The sequence below is a fragment of the Gymnogyps californianus genome, chromosome 9 (genome assembly GCF_018139145.2).
Source record: "Gymnogyps californianus isolate 813 chromosome 9, ASM1813914v2, whole genome shotgun sequence".
Classification (NCBI taxonomy): Eukaryota; Metazoa; Chordata; class Aves; order Accipitriformes; family Cathartidae; genus Gymnogyps; species Gymnogyps californianus.
In genome coordinates this window covers 9,442,111-9,459,454 of record NC_059479.1, presented here as the reverse complement: position 1 = coordinate 9,459,454, position 17,344 = coordinate 9,442,111, and the positions used below count along the sequence as shown (strand labels likewise).

The window sequence follows — 17,344 nt, the reverse complement described above, 5'->3', positions numbered from 1 at the left end:
TTCAAAAGGGAAAGAGAAATCACGACGCCACCTCGGGTTCACGACTCTGATTCGTAACAGATGCAGGGACCGTAGCCCTTGTGGTCCCGTGTCAAGTCTGGAGACGTTTTGATGAATTCTGAGCAGATGGAGCATAAACACGATCCCTCACCCATGCACGTTTACTGCCTATCAAGTGATTGCACATTCCCGAAAACCGTACTGGGGCTTAGCGGACGGACCTCCCACCCGAATACTTCATCCGCACTCTCCAGCAGTGAAAACCCCATCCCCTGACCACAGTATCTGCCACACAGCCAGAAACAAGAGCCACCAAATCTGAAACCCCAACCAATAGGTCAGCAGGCTCAGCCAGTGACCTGGCACAGAGACACGATGCTTGGCCTCATCCAGCACCAACCCTCCCTCCCACATCTCCTTCCCACCACAGGACAGCGTCCCCAAGGCTGGAGCATTTGCAGTCTACATAAGAGGGACCCCACATGTCACCCATGGAGCTCCACAACACCCATCCTCAACCTCAATAAGCAGCATGCAGACACACCTCACACGAGAGTCATCACTATTAAACGGGGACTCAAGGTGTCCAAGGACCTTAAACCTGCCACCGCTAACTTACAACTTGCTCCTGGAGCCTGGATATATTAGTATGGCAACTCTTTCCTTGCTAATATTCTCTGCCCTATCGCACACATGCAGGCTTATCGCAGGGTGTTTTTCTCATTTCTCCTCAAGAAAAATTAACGTGGAAGCAGGTTTTTTTTTTCTTTCCAGAGAGTCAGTATTTTAATGTTATCCCTGTAAGTCAAAGCAATTTAAATTATTATCTCACTTAACGAAGCTGCTTGTGCTGCCTCCAAAATTGCATTCTGCTTCTAGGAGTACCTGAACAGCTATTCTTTTCTGGTTTACTTTTTTTTTTTTTCCTTCCTTCTCCTCTTTCCTGGCACTTAGGGTGATTCAGACTACTGCCTGCCCTTTCAGCCTGGTGTTTTATTACTCCGTAACCAGGTAGAGAGAAAGTAAACCTCTCTCTGCCCGATTAAATGATTATACTAAATCTTCTATAGCCCACAGGAAATGAACTGAGTTTGTTAAAAGGAAATCACTAATATTTGTTATCTTACACAATCACTTTAAGGGCATTATTGACTACACCTGTTCCCTATACCACACAACTCAGACTAAAATTAAAGACAAATCTCATGTCAAAAAAGTTACCCAACTTAAACCACTCCAAAGTGGTTTATAAGAGGAGGGAGCTAAACACTGAAGTGACCAACACATCACATCTGCTTGATCCCCCAAAAAAGTGACTTTACCATAAAAGTCTGAGGTTTAACTCACGCTGCGTGTGTGGCACCAAGTACAACTGGCTCCTGCCCTGTGCATATGGCTCCGGCTTACTGTTATCATAAAAGTACAGTTTGCTCATGCTAACAGCCTCTCCCTGCACCTGGGAGCAAGGAGCAAATCATCAGTTGCTCCATAATAGATGCCCATAGCATCCATGACTCGCTGTAATTTGAAGGCAATATTAAGAAGAAGATATGGCCATTACACAAGCAAACATGGTTATTTCCATTTCAGAAGGTATTTAATTTCCCGCTTGTTGCTGCTCCCTAGACAGGAGGACAGCATCAACCTGGGGAACATCCCTGCTGCTGGGCTGCAACACTGGATGGTGGTGTCCCCAGAACGTGACTCTACCACGCAACGGCACAGCCTACACAGATGGAGTCTGGTCCCACCTGCGCTCAACTACCACCAACGCCTTTAGGTATCTAGTCAGGACAACAGGGAAAGATGCTACCCATCATGGGTCCATGGGACGTGGGAATAATCACAAGACAGAGCTCACCGCGGACACTTTGTTCACAACGTCCCTTGCGACGGCAAGGCCCTGCGCAAAGGTGCGGGCGGCCACGAACGCTCGCGTCACTTGTAGCTTGAGCTTCCGCGGCACGTCCCCAAAGGGCTTCAGCTGCTCAGTGTACTTGCTGACACACTCGAGGTACTCGTCCGTGAAGTGGTACTGGGGGTTGACCAGCCGGAACATACGCTCCAGCAAGCGCGCCCAGAACTCGTTGAGCATCTCCTCCAGGTTGACGTTGCCACCCACGTAGTACCGCTTCAGCTCCACGAAGAGGTCCTTAAACAGCTCCGAGTTCTGCATGTACAAACGGCCGTATGTCCGCACGAACATGTCATTCAACGACTTCTCAGCATTTTCGAGAAGTTCTTTGAAGAACTCTAGAAAAGACGAAGAGAAGATACGGTAAACATGGGCATGGGGTTGTGTGTTCGCACACTTCTACAACCGCTGCCATTGCTTAACTGGAAAATTCAGCTCAGTGAGACCATCTCCCAAATGAAATGGAAGGTTAAAGGACTCCCTAAAAATTTTCAAACAATTTCTATATCTCAAAATTTTTTGATTACTCTTCATAAACAACCCCCCCAACCTCTGTCCAGATCGGAAGACTTGCAAGAGTAAAATCTCTTTTGATGCAAATCTGAATACCATGACAAAAGTCAGCAAAATGGAAAAAAAAAAAAAAAAAGGCCAGTTTCTTATGTTACCGTTCAGCCGTCTTAAAAGAAGTCATTTCAAAGCACAGGAGTATCAGAAAGCAAAAAGAAAAAAGGTTGGTTTTTCGTTAAACAGATGCTTTGCACAAATGGGTCTTTCTTTTCAGTTCTTGTGAATTCATTTTCTGAAATGATCATAAATCAGCCACAAAAATGAACAAATTTTAATACATTTTAAAAACAAACCCAAAAATCTACCTGCAGGTTCTTTCTCTGATCTTGCAAGTTTGTCAGCTCTCGGGGCAGGGCCTGTCTCTAATTACCTAAATGGTCCTGATTGCAGACAGCGCTTCAGATGTTTGTGGCAGTACAAAAAAAACAGTTAAGCTAGAATTTGCTCAAAATCCAAGGCCTAAACATTTGGCACAAGAATGACGAGATTTTTCAAATGACAAAGGATGGATGGGGGCCCTTGGGTTTCACCCCTTTCTAAGAGCAAATCCCCACTTCGGTTCACCCTCCAAGAGCACCAGACAGCGCGGTGCCAGAAAGCGGCCGCTGCCAAAACACCGTCACTACGTCTTGGCAGTGCCACATACATCTCCAAAGCCGGCAACGAGCTGACCTGATGATATCTGGCACATCAGATGCATCTGCCAGGTTAGTTTAAAGAAGGTCCCCCGCCAAGACAGTGCCACCAAAGCCTTGGCACGTGGGTCTAAGCAAAGACTACCCTACCACTAAGTCTTTGCCTTGGAGATTTGGTGTAGATGAGTTAAAATAAAATAAAAAAATAGGGGAGGGGCCCATTAAGCCAAATGCATTTGGGCCATTTTGGAACAAAACTCCACGCTACGTGGCCTTGGGAAGGAGCTAAGGAGAGCAAGGGTAGGTGCTGCCGGGACAAACCATCACGGGCTGGCGGTGCTCACGCCGGGCTGCCGCCCGTTTGCTCCAGCCCCGCGGGGGCTGCCGGCACCCCGGGGCACGGGCGCAGCCTCTCCACCACCACGCACGGCACAGGCGAGGAAGCGTATTATTTTATGCATGCCACCAGCAATTGAGGATTCTGACCTCTGCTTTTCTGTGACTCATATTCAATAAATATTTTTTAATAAAACATGCCTCAGTGGGTTTTTTTAATCCTCAAAGGAGTAATGTCTAGAGCCAGAAGTTGTTAGAAGGAGAGGGGGGGAAATATTTTGGCCCAGTGTGAATTTAAACCTTGTTAAAACGTATTAAAAGTATGCTGAAGTTCAGATTTTCTTCTTCAAAGTGCTCCAGTACAAACAAAGCCTAACTCAGAAAACATTTTCTGGAAAAACTGAAACATTCTTTGAGTTCCTGACGAACAAAGTCATGCGGCTCAGAGCCTGACATGGCTGTATATAATGCAGCCTCTTAGGAGCACAAGAGAAATGATCCAGGGAAGAAGAGATTGATTTCAAACACCCAACACGTCCTCTGTCCAATATCAGCAGGAACCTCCACTTTCGTTCCCATGACTGGCATTTCCTCTCCAGGAAGATTTTTTTCTGTTGAGTTTATACTATAGAGATTAGCTTGGTGTGTATTAATTTCTAATTCACTTAATCATTTTGAAGGCTCACTTCCTTCCTTTGCTCAGACCTTTTAGTATCACCAAATAAGTTGTTTATTTAAATACTTCTGTGCCACGCATAAGAGCTGGCAGATACATCAGCAAACTCTTCAAAAACAATTAGATTTTGAAATTATATTGATGGAAAATCTATTAAATCGTTCCAACCACCAGTCCAAAGGAACCCAAAGCAATGTTTTAAGCCAGGAAAGTTATCATCTCAAGCAGTACATCCATATTACCATAACCAATTTATTCTCCTGCCCAAACTCATTTTATTGGTTACACTCCAAAGTGGAAGTTGAATAAACTGTATCCAGGCTTTAGAGCACTTCATCTCTTCGCAATTTTTCATGTGGGCTAGAACCAGGTATGTTCATTAATTATCCTGAAAAAAAAATGCAACCTAATTAGCGGCAACTACCTGCGCACCTGCAGTCTTCCAGCCAGCAGCTTTTCCTTGCCCGAAAGGAAGGTAAATAAAGGAAATGAAAACTTCCCACCAAAACCAGCCACTTGTAAAACCCCAACACAGCACCGCTGAAGGAGGCACCACATACACGCAAAGCCATCGTCTCTGGCTGGAGCACCAGCCAGCGTTTTCATAGGCAGAAGACGCCTGTTCTCAAGCGCCACTTTCCAAATAAGAAGGGGAGGAGGACAGAGAAGGCTGTGTGTCTGCAGCACAGAGGCAGCACCCACCCTCCCGCCCCGCGAAGCTTCCCCGGCAGCACGCGCCCGCATCCCCGAACTGCGCCGGATGGGATGCCCTGGTGACTGGCACCAGTGGCTTGGCCCATGGGTGGCCTCGCTGGCACCTTGAGGCTCCTGGGGTGGGGATGAGTTTGGGAAGGTGGGAAGGACAGATGCCGAGCACGGCAGCAGGGGCAAGGGACCACCCCATGCCAGCAAGCAGGGATGGACCCAGCAGTGGGATGTGCACGGCAACATCTTCTTCCATGCAATGCACAGCACTCTTAACTTGGTCAGCAGCAGGGATTAAATGATATATATAGATACATTTTACTCTAGCTGTTGGCATACATAAGTCTGCATCCTCAGTTTCTGTCTCCCCATCAAGAAAGCAGCTTGGGCACAGGAAGGAACATTAAGCTTTTCTCTGGGCAAACCACGGGCACAGACGTCTGCAACAAAGAGAAGAAAGCTCAAAAGTCCTTTTTATGACTTAAATGCTAATCTCACTAGTAACTCCCTACATCTAATTAGATATTAATTCTCCCCTTCACAGAAACAAGCTGATTAGCAAACAGCAACGTAACCCAGCATTAACCTTGCCACCACAAGAAGAAAAATGGCAGGTTCCTCTCTTACGTCTTGACTGTTTGCTGGGTAAAATAAATGACCACCTTTCATTTGTATTAGAAGTTGACTTGTTCTCAAACAAAGCAAACACACAAACGCCTCAGTTGCTTATTTTACAGCACTGTAAAAGCACGTTTTACAGCTGTGTTGCAAGCAATCTGTACTCATTAAATTATCACTCTGACAGGCTTCCTGTGAAAAGCTGTCAAACGCAAACATTTTTCACAGACGACAAATCATACTTTGCCGGTGCTCTCCGAGAGGCTGCTATCTGAAGGGATGGCAGGCTCTCTTTTCCCTCCAGTTATCTTGTTTAAACTCCCAGAACAAGGGCTGGCCCCTCTGTCGACAAACAGCCATAAGCGCACACACCGCTGGGAAGGGTTTCACAAACTGACCCGTGGGAGCAGCATGGGGCTTGAAGGTCTCCCTGGTTCTCCTGACTAAGAGCGGAGTGTGGAGAGATGTCTGGGTTATATGGAAAGGATGGACCACAGGCAAGGCGCTGGGCTAACGTGGCTCAGCCAGCTCTGGTCCAACCTGATACTGAAGCAAGTCCACGTTTTACTGCCTCAACCCATCTCAGCTAAGTCCTGCTGATGCGAAGTCATCTTGTCATTTGGGGTGATGCTCAGGAGGACGAGCGCAGGGGCGAGGGTACCAGCGCTGCCGCCCGCAGAGCGCAACTGAGCTGCCTGGTGGGACCAGAGCCACAAAAACCTTTCCTAAGGCCTTTTCCTAAGGCCAAGAAGAAAGTTTAAAATTTGTCTGTATTGCAAAACAAATCCTGTGGACGCTATGGACTTCGATGCTCAAAGGAAGATGACATTTTCAATGCAATTAACTTTTAGAGATAGAAAAGGCAGTAATCTGCAGTCAGGCAATCTACAGCTTTGGGCTCTGTTTATTCTTTTAACACGTTCGAATTTCAGGGTAAAATTTCAACACCCAACACTCAGGGAAAGCCTAGAGATGTCATGAAACGGTAAGAAAGACTGGATGTGACATATCTGGTATTTCTGCAATAAGAGTCCTGGGGGGAAAAAAAAAAAAAAAAAGAACAAACCCTTCCATAAAAGAGCACAGTGGGAAACATAACCATAGTTACCTGGCAATTTCCTTTTTTTCAGGTAATAAGATGTATTACCTGTTTGCAGCTTGAGGGCAGACCAGCCCTGCCAGTAACCCAGCACAGGAGAGCACCGCACCTCCCCAAGGTGCTTCCACATGACATCAGTTTCCACTGCCAGAATAATTCAAAACAATCTTTCTTCCAAATTGTGGCTACATGAGCTACTTGAAGAAATACAATCACTCCACCCACTGCGAGGCACAGGGCAAATCCCACCTCCAGACAACACATCCACTTCCTTGGATTTCTGTACCCAGTATTATTTTGATCTTGGATTCACAGGTCTCATCTGAAAATATCCTTTTTTTAAGTAAGAGGGGACACAACATCTTCCTATTCCTCGTGCTAACATTTTCAGATATATTAAGAGTGGGATTTTCATACAAGAGGGCTTTTGACGAGGAGAGCCCGCTGCTGTAGGACACAGTCCTACCTAAATCAAAGACAGCTCCTGGAAATTAGACGAACACAAAGGGGCACATTCCCCTTCACCCACAGGCAGGTTTGGCATTTCCCTACGAACACTGGTGACAAAGGAAGAAGCAGCAAAACTGCCTGGCCTGAGCTGCCTCCTGCCACCACCAGCACCGGCTGCCCCTCGGCAGGACCAAAGCACCGGTGTCCTCTGCCCCTCCAGCCATGCCCCAGTCAGGGAGTCCTCAGGGCTGAACCCACAGCCGACCACCACAGCAGTGCAAAGTTTTGCCTTGAATTTCCTCATCTTCCGGAATGAAACACATTTATTTCAGAGAATAATTTCACACAGAGAAGCACAGCGCTCCATGGCACCCTGCTTGCTCCTCTTCCAGCAACTGCAAAGAGTCAAACCACAAGCGACCCAGAGCTCAGCACCAAAAAAACCACATTTTATAGAGCGGAGGAGACCTTAACTGCGGTGCTAAAAGGCAGAGAGTCTTATCCAAGAGCTCAGCAAGGCCGTTGAGCCAACATGCTCTCTACAGATGCCCATCTGTTGGCCCTGTTTGGGTGTGCTGGTGTCCTTCCAAAAGGAGACCAGGGCTACCATGCACCTTTCTGCTCCCAAAGGCCACCGGACATGCTACATTTCCCATGCGCCAGGTTTGCTTAGTTTACAGCTGTGTTTCCAACTGGCCTTATTCTGTTTGAGGTTTCCAAATTAACTATGCAAACAGATACCAGGTAGACATGCAATTACTCAACACACCTTAAAAACCAAATAAAACCAGGCTCAAGCACGCAGAAGGAACATGCTGAATTTTTATGGGCACAATTAATTAGTTTCAGATAATTTGCCACCCAGCTTTTCGGGTATACTCTTAATATGTTGTCCAGATTATAATTAATTAGGGACTGTCTGTCTTACTGAAACCTTTAATTTACTTGTCTGTACAGACAATTATGCTTTCTAGTGTGTACAGGAGAACACTGCCACAAAGAGATTAATTATATCTTCTCATAAAATGGTTTACTCATAAAATGTCCACAACAGCAAGATGGATTCCCAGACGAATGCTCTTGCCCGAGCCGCGGCCCCGAAGGCTGCGCCGTGCAGGGGCCGGCGCCGGCACCCTCCCAACGCCTTCGCAGAGGTGCATCTGTGGATGCAAACTCCACCCTGCAGCTGCTCTTACCATGCAAAGCAAAATTCAATCTAGACAGATAAAAGGAGTTCGGAGGAAAAGAGTCGAATGTTTAACAGCTCTTTTCACCTCGAAGGTGAAGCCATCCGTAGCCATGCCACCTACTCCAAAGGAAAAAGAGATCTTTTTTTTCTAAATGTGCCTCATTACTTTTAATATGCCTTCACTTCCTTTATTGCATATACCGCATTTGTAATTTCCACCAGGGAAAAACAAACCATAGCTTAACAACCTTTTTCCAGAAGTGTTGAGAAACCGATGAATACATAGTGTTAACACATTTATTGAATATGAACTCAGGAAGGGCAGGGCAAATCCACAAGCTGTTTCTGTCCTGTTTTCAAACATGTGTTAGCACTTACTGACATGGGAAGAACTCTTCCGCGGAGTTTGAAGAAGTACAGGCTTGAATCATGCCAGTGTCATAGCAACAGCCCCGACATATGAACCTTGGGGAGCTGGGAAGGACAGTATCTCCCCAAACTTCGCTTGATTAGTGAAAGGTTTCAAGACAATAACGACAATTGGGCTGCAATTTTCCCCTCATAGGGGAAAAAAAAACACACCACTAAAAAACAGGATTTCTAGAACTTCTTTTTTCTAGAGGGCCCAAGAGCATAATCTTCATCTGCATCCTGGGGCTGGCAGGAGCCCAGAAGAGCAGGGCAGAAGATAACACACAACACGAGATCACCACCATCACACTAAGACCGAACTCGTTAAAAGAATAAGAAGCAACAAAGGAGGAGGAAAAAAAAAACAGTGTGGAGATTGCTGTCTGTGATTCAAGAAGCAAATAGCAGCACATCGCATCCTGCTGCACGCAGCAGTCGTCCAACAAACTAGGAAAGCAGCAACAGCAGAAATGCCCTTGGTTCCCTCTTGGTCTATCCCGCTCTGCCGCATCCCACACAGTGGGACAAGCCCAGACTTTGCAGCCTCCTCGTCCCTATTTCAAGGGACTGTCACTGCTCACGCATCCCGTTCTGGGTCAGCTATAGCGGGTTTCTCCCACTGCTCCCACACTGCCTCCTCCCCGAGCAGCAGGTCCTTCATTCCCAGCTCTTCCATCCTCCTCCTCGTGACCACAACTCAACGGCAGTCTTCCACAACGCACCTCCCTTGCTGCCGCTTCTTTTCCCTCTATTTGCTTGCTCTTCCCTCCACTCCCCCCCATGTCTAATTCTCACTGCACCCATTCCTCAATCTCAACTGACCTTTCAAATACATCTATTATTTCTCAGCTGCTTTAGCCTGCTGACCCATGCCCGTTCAGTACCAACATACCAACTTCCCACCCCAAACAGCAAACATCACCTGAAAAATTGGGAGGTGAGTTCCTTCAGGTTGCCTCCCACATACCCCCAAATCAGAGGAGCTTTCTGGGACGCTCACTAAGGTATTTCACACAAACGTATTTTTCCAAGCCTCCCTTCCTACTGCTGTTGAAGAGCTTGAGGAGGACCTGTGCTGCTGAATGGTGCGGATGGCTTTCTCGTTCCCGTTACCTCAGTTCCCACATCTCGTCGTATTTGCACGGAGAGCTCTTCCAGCTAGGGCCACCTCTCTTTGTTCATCCAGCATGCAAACGGCTGGATGCTAAGATATTACAGTACATTTAACAGCTAACGAAATAGCTCCAGCTCTGCACTGATGGAATATCACACTCCCAAGCCCACCATAAGACCCCAAAACACCACCAACTCAACGGGCATCCAGGGGAGCAGCTCACAGGACTATGCAAGCAATCTGAGCCCACACATAGGCTAGGTGGCTCCTTTGTGCAGGAAGGAGGAAGAGAGAGTTAATTTTAAACAGACAAACAATAGCTCATTGACTGGTTGACAGCAATTAGTAACCAGAGAGCACCAGGCATGTTTCCTGTAGCCAAGTATAAAGCAAGCGGCCGGCATCTTTACTTTTGGAAAAAAAGCAAAAGGGTAAGAGCAGTTTACCTGTGATCTTAACAGCAGAACTGCTTGGAGCTGAGATGGCAGAAGACTGTTTGATCTCTCCAAGCCCATACACAAAGTGGTTTTGCCCATTGCTGAAATCTTTGCTCAGTTACAAAATCTAGTCTCTTCCCCTCCCCCCCAACCTACGGGACAGGAGCCTCCCCCCCTTTGAGATCTCCTCCTTCTGAGATAACTCGACCTCAGGATCTTTCAGAGCCTCCCAAAACAGAGGCCTGGTCCCCACCACTGTCAGACAAGCATCACCCTTCTCAACGAACAAGACTAAAAATCACAGTGGTTTACGTACCTCCTTAAAAATCTCGAGAGGGAGCGGAGCCAGTTAAACAAAGAATAAACAAACTTCCACAGCACAGACAGCAGATAATTTGTTTCATTATTGTTGCAGTGAGTGGGAAAGCACAAACAAAAGCCCACAAGTGGGATTTTCTAAAGGAAGTGTGTCGGTGGTTGCTCCCTCCTGCTTCTCCTGAATCACTCCATCCCTACCCCAGGTAAGCACAGGTCCGAAACCAAGTGTGAAGGACTGGCTCTCAGCAGCTGCTGCTTCTACAAAATTTGAGGGATCTTCCCACTGTTTTCTGCCCTGGTTGGTATAAGGTTTAGTGCCATCCCTTTCTGGAGAGGGAAGAACGAGACTGTGCCTTCATCTAGACATGAGAGGCGGCAGATAGACAAAACCACTCTATTATTTGTATGCTAACAATACAGTCATCATCAGCGCACTCGCCAGAGGATGGGTTGTAATGGCAGAGCTCTCTCCACCACCCAGATTTATTCAGAAGCACGAACACCATGCAGCTCTGGCACAGCAAGCATCAAAGGTCCACCAGGTCACTACTCTCAGCACTCCTGCTGTGCCACAACACCCAGAGCTGCCTCCTGCAGAGATAGATGCGCCAGCAGCCAGGACTAACCTGACGGTCCTGGGTGCCAAGGACACGGGGGGGCCCTGGCACACGAGCAGGATGAGGCCCCGGGTCTCTGCTCTTGCAGGCAGTTTCCAATAAAAGAGTTAACGCGAGATGAAGGTCCTCAAAGGGCAGTTATTTCGGTAAGGCAGAGCGCCCCGATGGTCTGCCAAATTCTAACTATAGGAGCGGTAGGCTGGGCACCTGCGGGGCTCATCTTTCACCGTTTGCCTCCGCACTGCCTGGAGCAGCAGAGGGGAGACCACCAAAAGCTTTCCCTCGTCCCTTCTGTCTCATTCCTGGTTATTAATACTTCCCAGCCATGCATCCCGCTGTCCCAGCACACCTCCCTGCTAACTCCTACCTGGAGATAGTGTCTGGAAGCCAAGGGTTATCTGAACAACAAAAACTGAATTCAGAAATGAGATTCCAGGGGTTTTTTTCCCCAGTTTCAGCAGAGTTTGGAAGGTATTTGGCCAATGCCCCCGACTAGTCACTTGGACTCAGCCACAGCCATTATTGGAAGTAATTCATGCACCCAGGAGTAATACAGGGCTCGCACTAGAAGATCAAGGGCACCCTGGGATGCTTCAAAGATGCACAGCACGATCATGCTTTATACCTGTGGCTACTCTGCCCAACATAAAACACAGAGCCCATGAACAGGGGTCCCTCTCCAGCCCCTCTGCCCGGTCCCTGTGCAGCAGAGGGGTGGCTGCACTACGGTCTCGGGGACCCCTGGCCGGCTCCTGCTGCTTGGATTTTGTTTCTTTCCACTCATTGTCCCGAAGGGGTTTCGTTTTACACTTTTGTATTTGTTTTATCTTACATGCTAATGGAAAAGGCAGGGGGAGCAGATCAGAAACGGGACTCTCAGCATTTAATAGCGTCCCAGATGCTGGCTCGGGCTGTACCGTTTTGTACAAATCCTTCTGTCACTTGGGCATTGGGAACACCAAACCTACTGCCAGCCCAGCCCGGGACAGACCATCTCACATTCACCTCCTGTACATATCATTCCCATACAACAAGGGCTGCATAAGCTTGCTTGCCTTCCCTAAATCCAGAGTGCCCAGAAGAAAGAAAGGGACAAGACTTGGTTTAAGTGCAACAGCAAAAGCACTTGTGAAATGCAGGGACAGGAGAACAAGCAGCCGCTTGCCGGACTCAGCCCCGCAGGGCAGAGGCTCAGTGGCCCCTCTCTCCCCAATCACTCTGCAACCAGCCTGCAAAAAAATCATTTCTCCTCCCGGAAGAGGCCTAGCACAACAGTTAGATCTTCTGAGAGATTCAGGAGGTGTCTTTAATAAGAAAAAACTAAGAACATCTTATCTAGGAAGCAACAGAATAGCGGAAATGCTGCAGAAGAGTTATGCGCTATGTCCTGTCCCTGCTCCAGTTCCTCAAAACAGCTGAGCAATTTCCCCGAAGCACTGCTTGGCTAGCACAGACCTCGGCATGGAAAACTTCAGCCTGAAAGGGCAAAAGAGGTGAAAGTTCGAGTTTAATAAATGGGACCGTGCACTTATGCAGTCTTAATGTCGCCATTAATCCTATTAAAGTTATTAATCCCTGGGAGAGGGAAGAGGAGGGCACTAACTGGTGAAGATGAGACATGGCAAAGGAGATTTAAAAAAAAAAAAAGGGGGGGGGCCATATTTAAAGCCCTGCTATAGCTGCTTCTGTGGCATGAGATGTCATCACAGTCACACAGCTTTGTGGCTTTCCCATGGCTGTCATTGTCACGGAGGGAGACGCTTACATGGCCAGAGAATCTCACCCACTATTTTCTAATTTCTCAATGAAGCCCATAAACATATCTGAGATCACACATGCCAGAAAAAAGAGCAAATCTTCACCTCTAAAAACGTCTAGCAATGGGGAATCCAACAACTCCCAAAGTACTTTTTATTTTACCAAAAAAGCATCTCCTTTACTGCTGAAAATACATACCTTACTGCTACACTGGGATCAGGCTAGTGGTTTAAATTACAACAGGAGAGACCCCCAGGAGCATACGTAGCTGTACTGTAAGCAAATATTTAGACAGGATATATAGATATGGGAGTCCAAAGCTCCAGTCTTCTCCCAGTGTCTGCAAACCGAACACACGCAAGAGGATCTGACGCTGTCACATTACGCATTAGGAGCCGAAATGACTTCTGGTCAGCCCTTTGGGGACGGATAATCAGCAGCTTGTTCCATGCTCCCGATTAAGAGGAGATAATCCATTTCTGTATGGCTTTGGTGTCAGATCAGAGCAATTCTGGCAACGGTTCCAATGGTACACAGCGCTCCGCCAACAGCTGATGCAAACGCTCCAAAAGCCACGGGGCATCACAGCCTCCATCCAAAGGACGTGCCGCCACTTCGACTGTCCTTTTGCAGCGGCAACTGCTGCAAAGGTCAAGCACATAACGGAGGCAGCACGGGTTTGCCTCTCCTCTCGGATCTGAATGTCAAGGCTGAGAGATTAGCAGCCAGAGAACCTGCAACAAAGATTTCCAAAGAGCTGGAGGACATGGTTTGCTGCTTAAGCTGCATCCTGGAGTGGCCTTCCGCAGCACAGGGATGTGTCACCCTGCAAAAGGAGCATTCGTCCCACTTGCTGGGAGACCAGTTAAGGGACTCAGTCTCTGCAATAACTCATCTTGCCTGCTCAGTCCCTCCACACAGCTGTAGTGCAGAGGATTTCTTGTTAAACAGAGGAAGGTGCACAGCTCTTTTGTGCCAGCTTTATTTTCACTTGAATGGATTTAACTACTAGTAATGAGACAGCCCTAAAGAGGTGCATATGCTAAAATCAGAGCATGGGTCCATGCAAAGGAAGAGCTCTGGAAGGGATGGCGTGCTTTTCCAATCTCATCCCTAGAGGTTGGGACAAATATATGGGTCTTGATTCTGTCTCCTTCCTGTAGTTTGAGCACACTACATCAAAAAGTGTGGGAAGAATTAGGTTGGACAAGGAGAACTCAAACGTGCAAGGCAGAACTGACCACAGCTGACCCAATGACCAAGTACCAGGACCGAAGGAAGGAAACACCACACCACAAGCAGCCACTCACTCAACAGCAGGCTCTCAAACAAAACTACCACAGCAGTCTAGGGCACAGCACTCCATAATTTCTGCAGAAGAGTCTGAGGACCTCAGAGGGGAGACTCCTCAACCTGCCCCAGCCACCAGCAAGAGTGTTGCTGAAGAATGGGTGCCTTCAGCCTCCAGGTGACTGGGCTGGAGGGAGAGAGGCAGTCATGATTAAAAGTCTTCCAAGAGGTAAATGATGGAGGACGGTAATCAGTTAATCTCTGCTTCCACCCCAGGTAAGATTAAAAAATCCCTAAATCAGCTTTGTCTGCAGCAAATGAAGATTTAGATCTGATATCAGCTAACACTCAAAGATGGGACCACTAGGCTTTGGGACAAGCTGAGGAGGTTGCTAATTCTCCTTCATTAGTTTCATACAGGGCAGAGAAACACCCTTCAGGGACAGGCTGGGCACAGTAAATCCAGCTACCAGGAACAGGATCACACCATCCCCTTCCAGATTTGCCTGTCAAGGACTCCCAGGGCTAAGATCAGGGTAAGACTGGCACAGGGCACGCTGCGAGGGGCTGATGAGGGGAGGCTGCGAGGGGAAGAACGACACAGCACAAACAAAACAGCTCGCACAGGGCTCCCTATCAAAGCTCACCCATTTTGAAGCCTTGTGCTTTGACAGGTATCCAGCTCAGCTTAGCTTAATATCCCCCTGCCGTCATGCAGCCCTGCAGCCATCTCTCACCCTACAAACAGACAGACACACCTAGCAATACGTCTGCACCACGTCAGGGATGCTTATACAGCGAACTGTGTGCTCATTTGTTTTCAATGCAGCATTTCAAAAAAACCTTGTCGTTCATTCAAGGTGAAGCAGATGCTGTTCCTCTGGTCTCTTTGAAAGGGCTTATCTACGGGCTGGATTTCATTAAGTGTCTTGTTCTGCATTTAATAAGCTTGCAAGTCTAGACACTTTGGTTCTCTCTCTATCACCCTTTTGGTGTACCAGCAGGTAGAGACAACAGAGGTTAAGAGGGAAATATTTAGCTAGCAGATTTAGATGCTATCAAAATGATTGTGTAATTCCACTTTGACTCACTGCAATTTCATACCCAGGGACTTTTTTACTCACCCGAGTGCCAATCCCTTTTGAAAAAAAGGGGCTCCTACCTGGTGCAGTAGTGTAGAGGAGCTCCCTGGGAGGTTCAAGGCACAGACTTTGGGATATTAGTAGAAAATCCACGCTGAACCAATGACGAAACAAGGGAGAAAAAAGTCCCGAGGAGCTGTGCGGTGGAATTGCCCTCTACTACCAGACAGCGATGATGATATACAAGCAGAACAACAGTCTCAGCAACCCAGTCCACCTGACTCTTCAGAGATTTCCATGTGCAACTGGGTGTCACCTTATTCCCCCAACCAACAAGGACAACCCAGGCAGCAGCCTGATGCTCTGCTCCTCCCTCCTGGGGATGCCCAGGAGCAGGGGCCGCAGTGACCGGGAGCACCGAGGCGCCTGCAGAGCCCCGCGGGAACTGCCACAACCAAGAGCTCAGCAGCAAAACCAAGAGATGCTGCTCAGACCTCAGATGGCCGCTGTGCCCGATGCCCGGGCATCGGCTTCAGCTGTTTGCAAGAGGCTCGAAAGAAAGGTGCCTGGCTGCAAGGTGGGCAACGCTGGAAGGGTGTGTGCCAGCTACCTCCGGAGGGAGTTTCTTCCTGCAGCTCCCATTAGCCAGGCATGTCCTATGCTGATCCAGTCTGACGGGACACCGCTGCGGATCCAAGGGCAATGCCAAGACCAGTCATTTGCTTATCAGTCAGCAGTTAGCATCACTCGAGCGATGGGAACTCAGCCGAGACTTTGTTCATTTTGCTTCTGACCCTGCATCACACTTGAACCCTCGGCCTCCGCACAAAACCAGCTCTGTATTTATCTGCTGCTCTGCTTAGCCCCAAAGGCTAAGCGAGACAGATACAAATCCTGTTGGTTCACAACACACTGGGAAAGATCAGCATTTTTGTGGATCGGGGCTGCAAGATGTGCACGTTACAATTTCACATGCTGCAGGGATGTACCAACAAAACTAACTGCAATTTTACATTAAGAGCAAAGTGGTTTTTCAAAAGATTAATCAGAAAGACAGACCTCTCTCTTTGGGAAACAAGCAGCCATAGCCAGCAAATATTCCTCTCTCATGAGATTGCAAAACAAGGCATGCTCTGCCCTCTGAGCCATGTGTCATGAACTTCCCCAGCAAAGGGGGAGGCAGAGCAGAACAACTGCACAGAGAACAACAGGATGGGGATTTTTTTTACATTTTATCCCAAGGAGAGCAAGCTCAAGGTCTCTGCACTTACCATCAAACTTCTTGTATCGGGAACTAAACATGGTTTGTAAGTGATTGCTAAGCTCTACGACAGCGTTTCTGAAGTCGTGTTTACTCTGCTGACTGTACTTCTCCTCCATTTCTTGAGAGCAGCATGTGTAGCCTTGTGAGCAGACTTTCAAGTGGTCACCTGAAAAGCAGAGAAGAAAATATCCCGAGTTAAAAGGATTCTCTATGCAAGGGCAAAGAGGTTGGCTTGCGAGGCAGGGGGTGCGAGGACCCGCAGCACCATCTCCTCGCAAGGAGACACCCCCCCTCACTGCAAGCGCTGGACCACGCATATCAAAATCTGATTCTGTAGAGGAACTTTATAGCAACACATGTAAATACCACGCCTTGTCTTCCTGCAAGAACATTAAAAAGCGTCGTCTTATTTATTCAGTTAATAAACAGAATAAACAGATACTCATCTTGCACAATGTAATTTGAAGAACCAGCAAATTGGCCTGTATATACTATGATATCTTCCATGAAGTTTTTGCTGAGCATTTTAATTACTTCCAATTCATTCTGTTAATACACAACACAATATCAATGGCAACGGTCCTTTTCGTACAGATAAATCCTTTTTTTTTCACGCCCCCCCCACCTCCAATTATCACAGGAGAATTAATCTCTCTCAGAAGCACAGTTATCACTGATATTAAAATATACTTGTTTTATGCAACAGCTCAGGAAAAGGTTTGTATTTCCCAGCTCCTAATTTTACAGTTTTCTGTCACCATCCTGCGTGAAACTGGGGGTTTGTTTTTGGAGAATTCAAACAGATTTTTCTTCCTTCACCCTGAAAGACAATTCTCTCCTAAGAGTCATCTGGCTCAAGC

The 17,344-nt window shown here is 47.5% G+C and overlaps 1 protein-coding gene across 1 annotated transcript in view; it reads right to left on the bottom strand.

Moving 5' to 3' along the window:
* The window catches only part of GPC4 (glypican 4), a 68,738-nt gene that overhangs the window by 20,628 nt on the left and 30,766 nt on the right, over positions 1-17,344 (bottom strand). Inside the window, exons 2-3 of the mRNA XM_050901496.1 lie at positions 16,492-16,650; positions 1,862-2,253 (exon numbers count right to left, since the gene is read on the bottom strand). Coding sequence (XP_050757453.1) covers positions 1,862-2,253; positions 16,492-16,650 — 551 coding nt within the window. The remainder of the gene's footprint in view (positions 1-1,861; positions 2,254-16,491; positions 16,651-17,344) is intronic.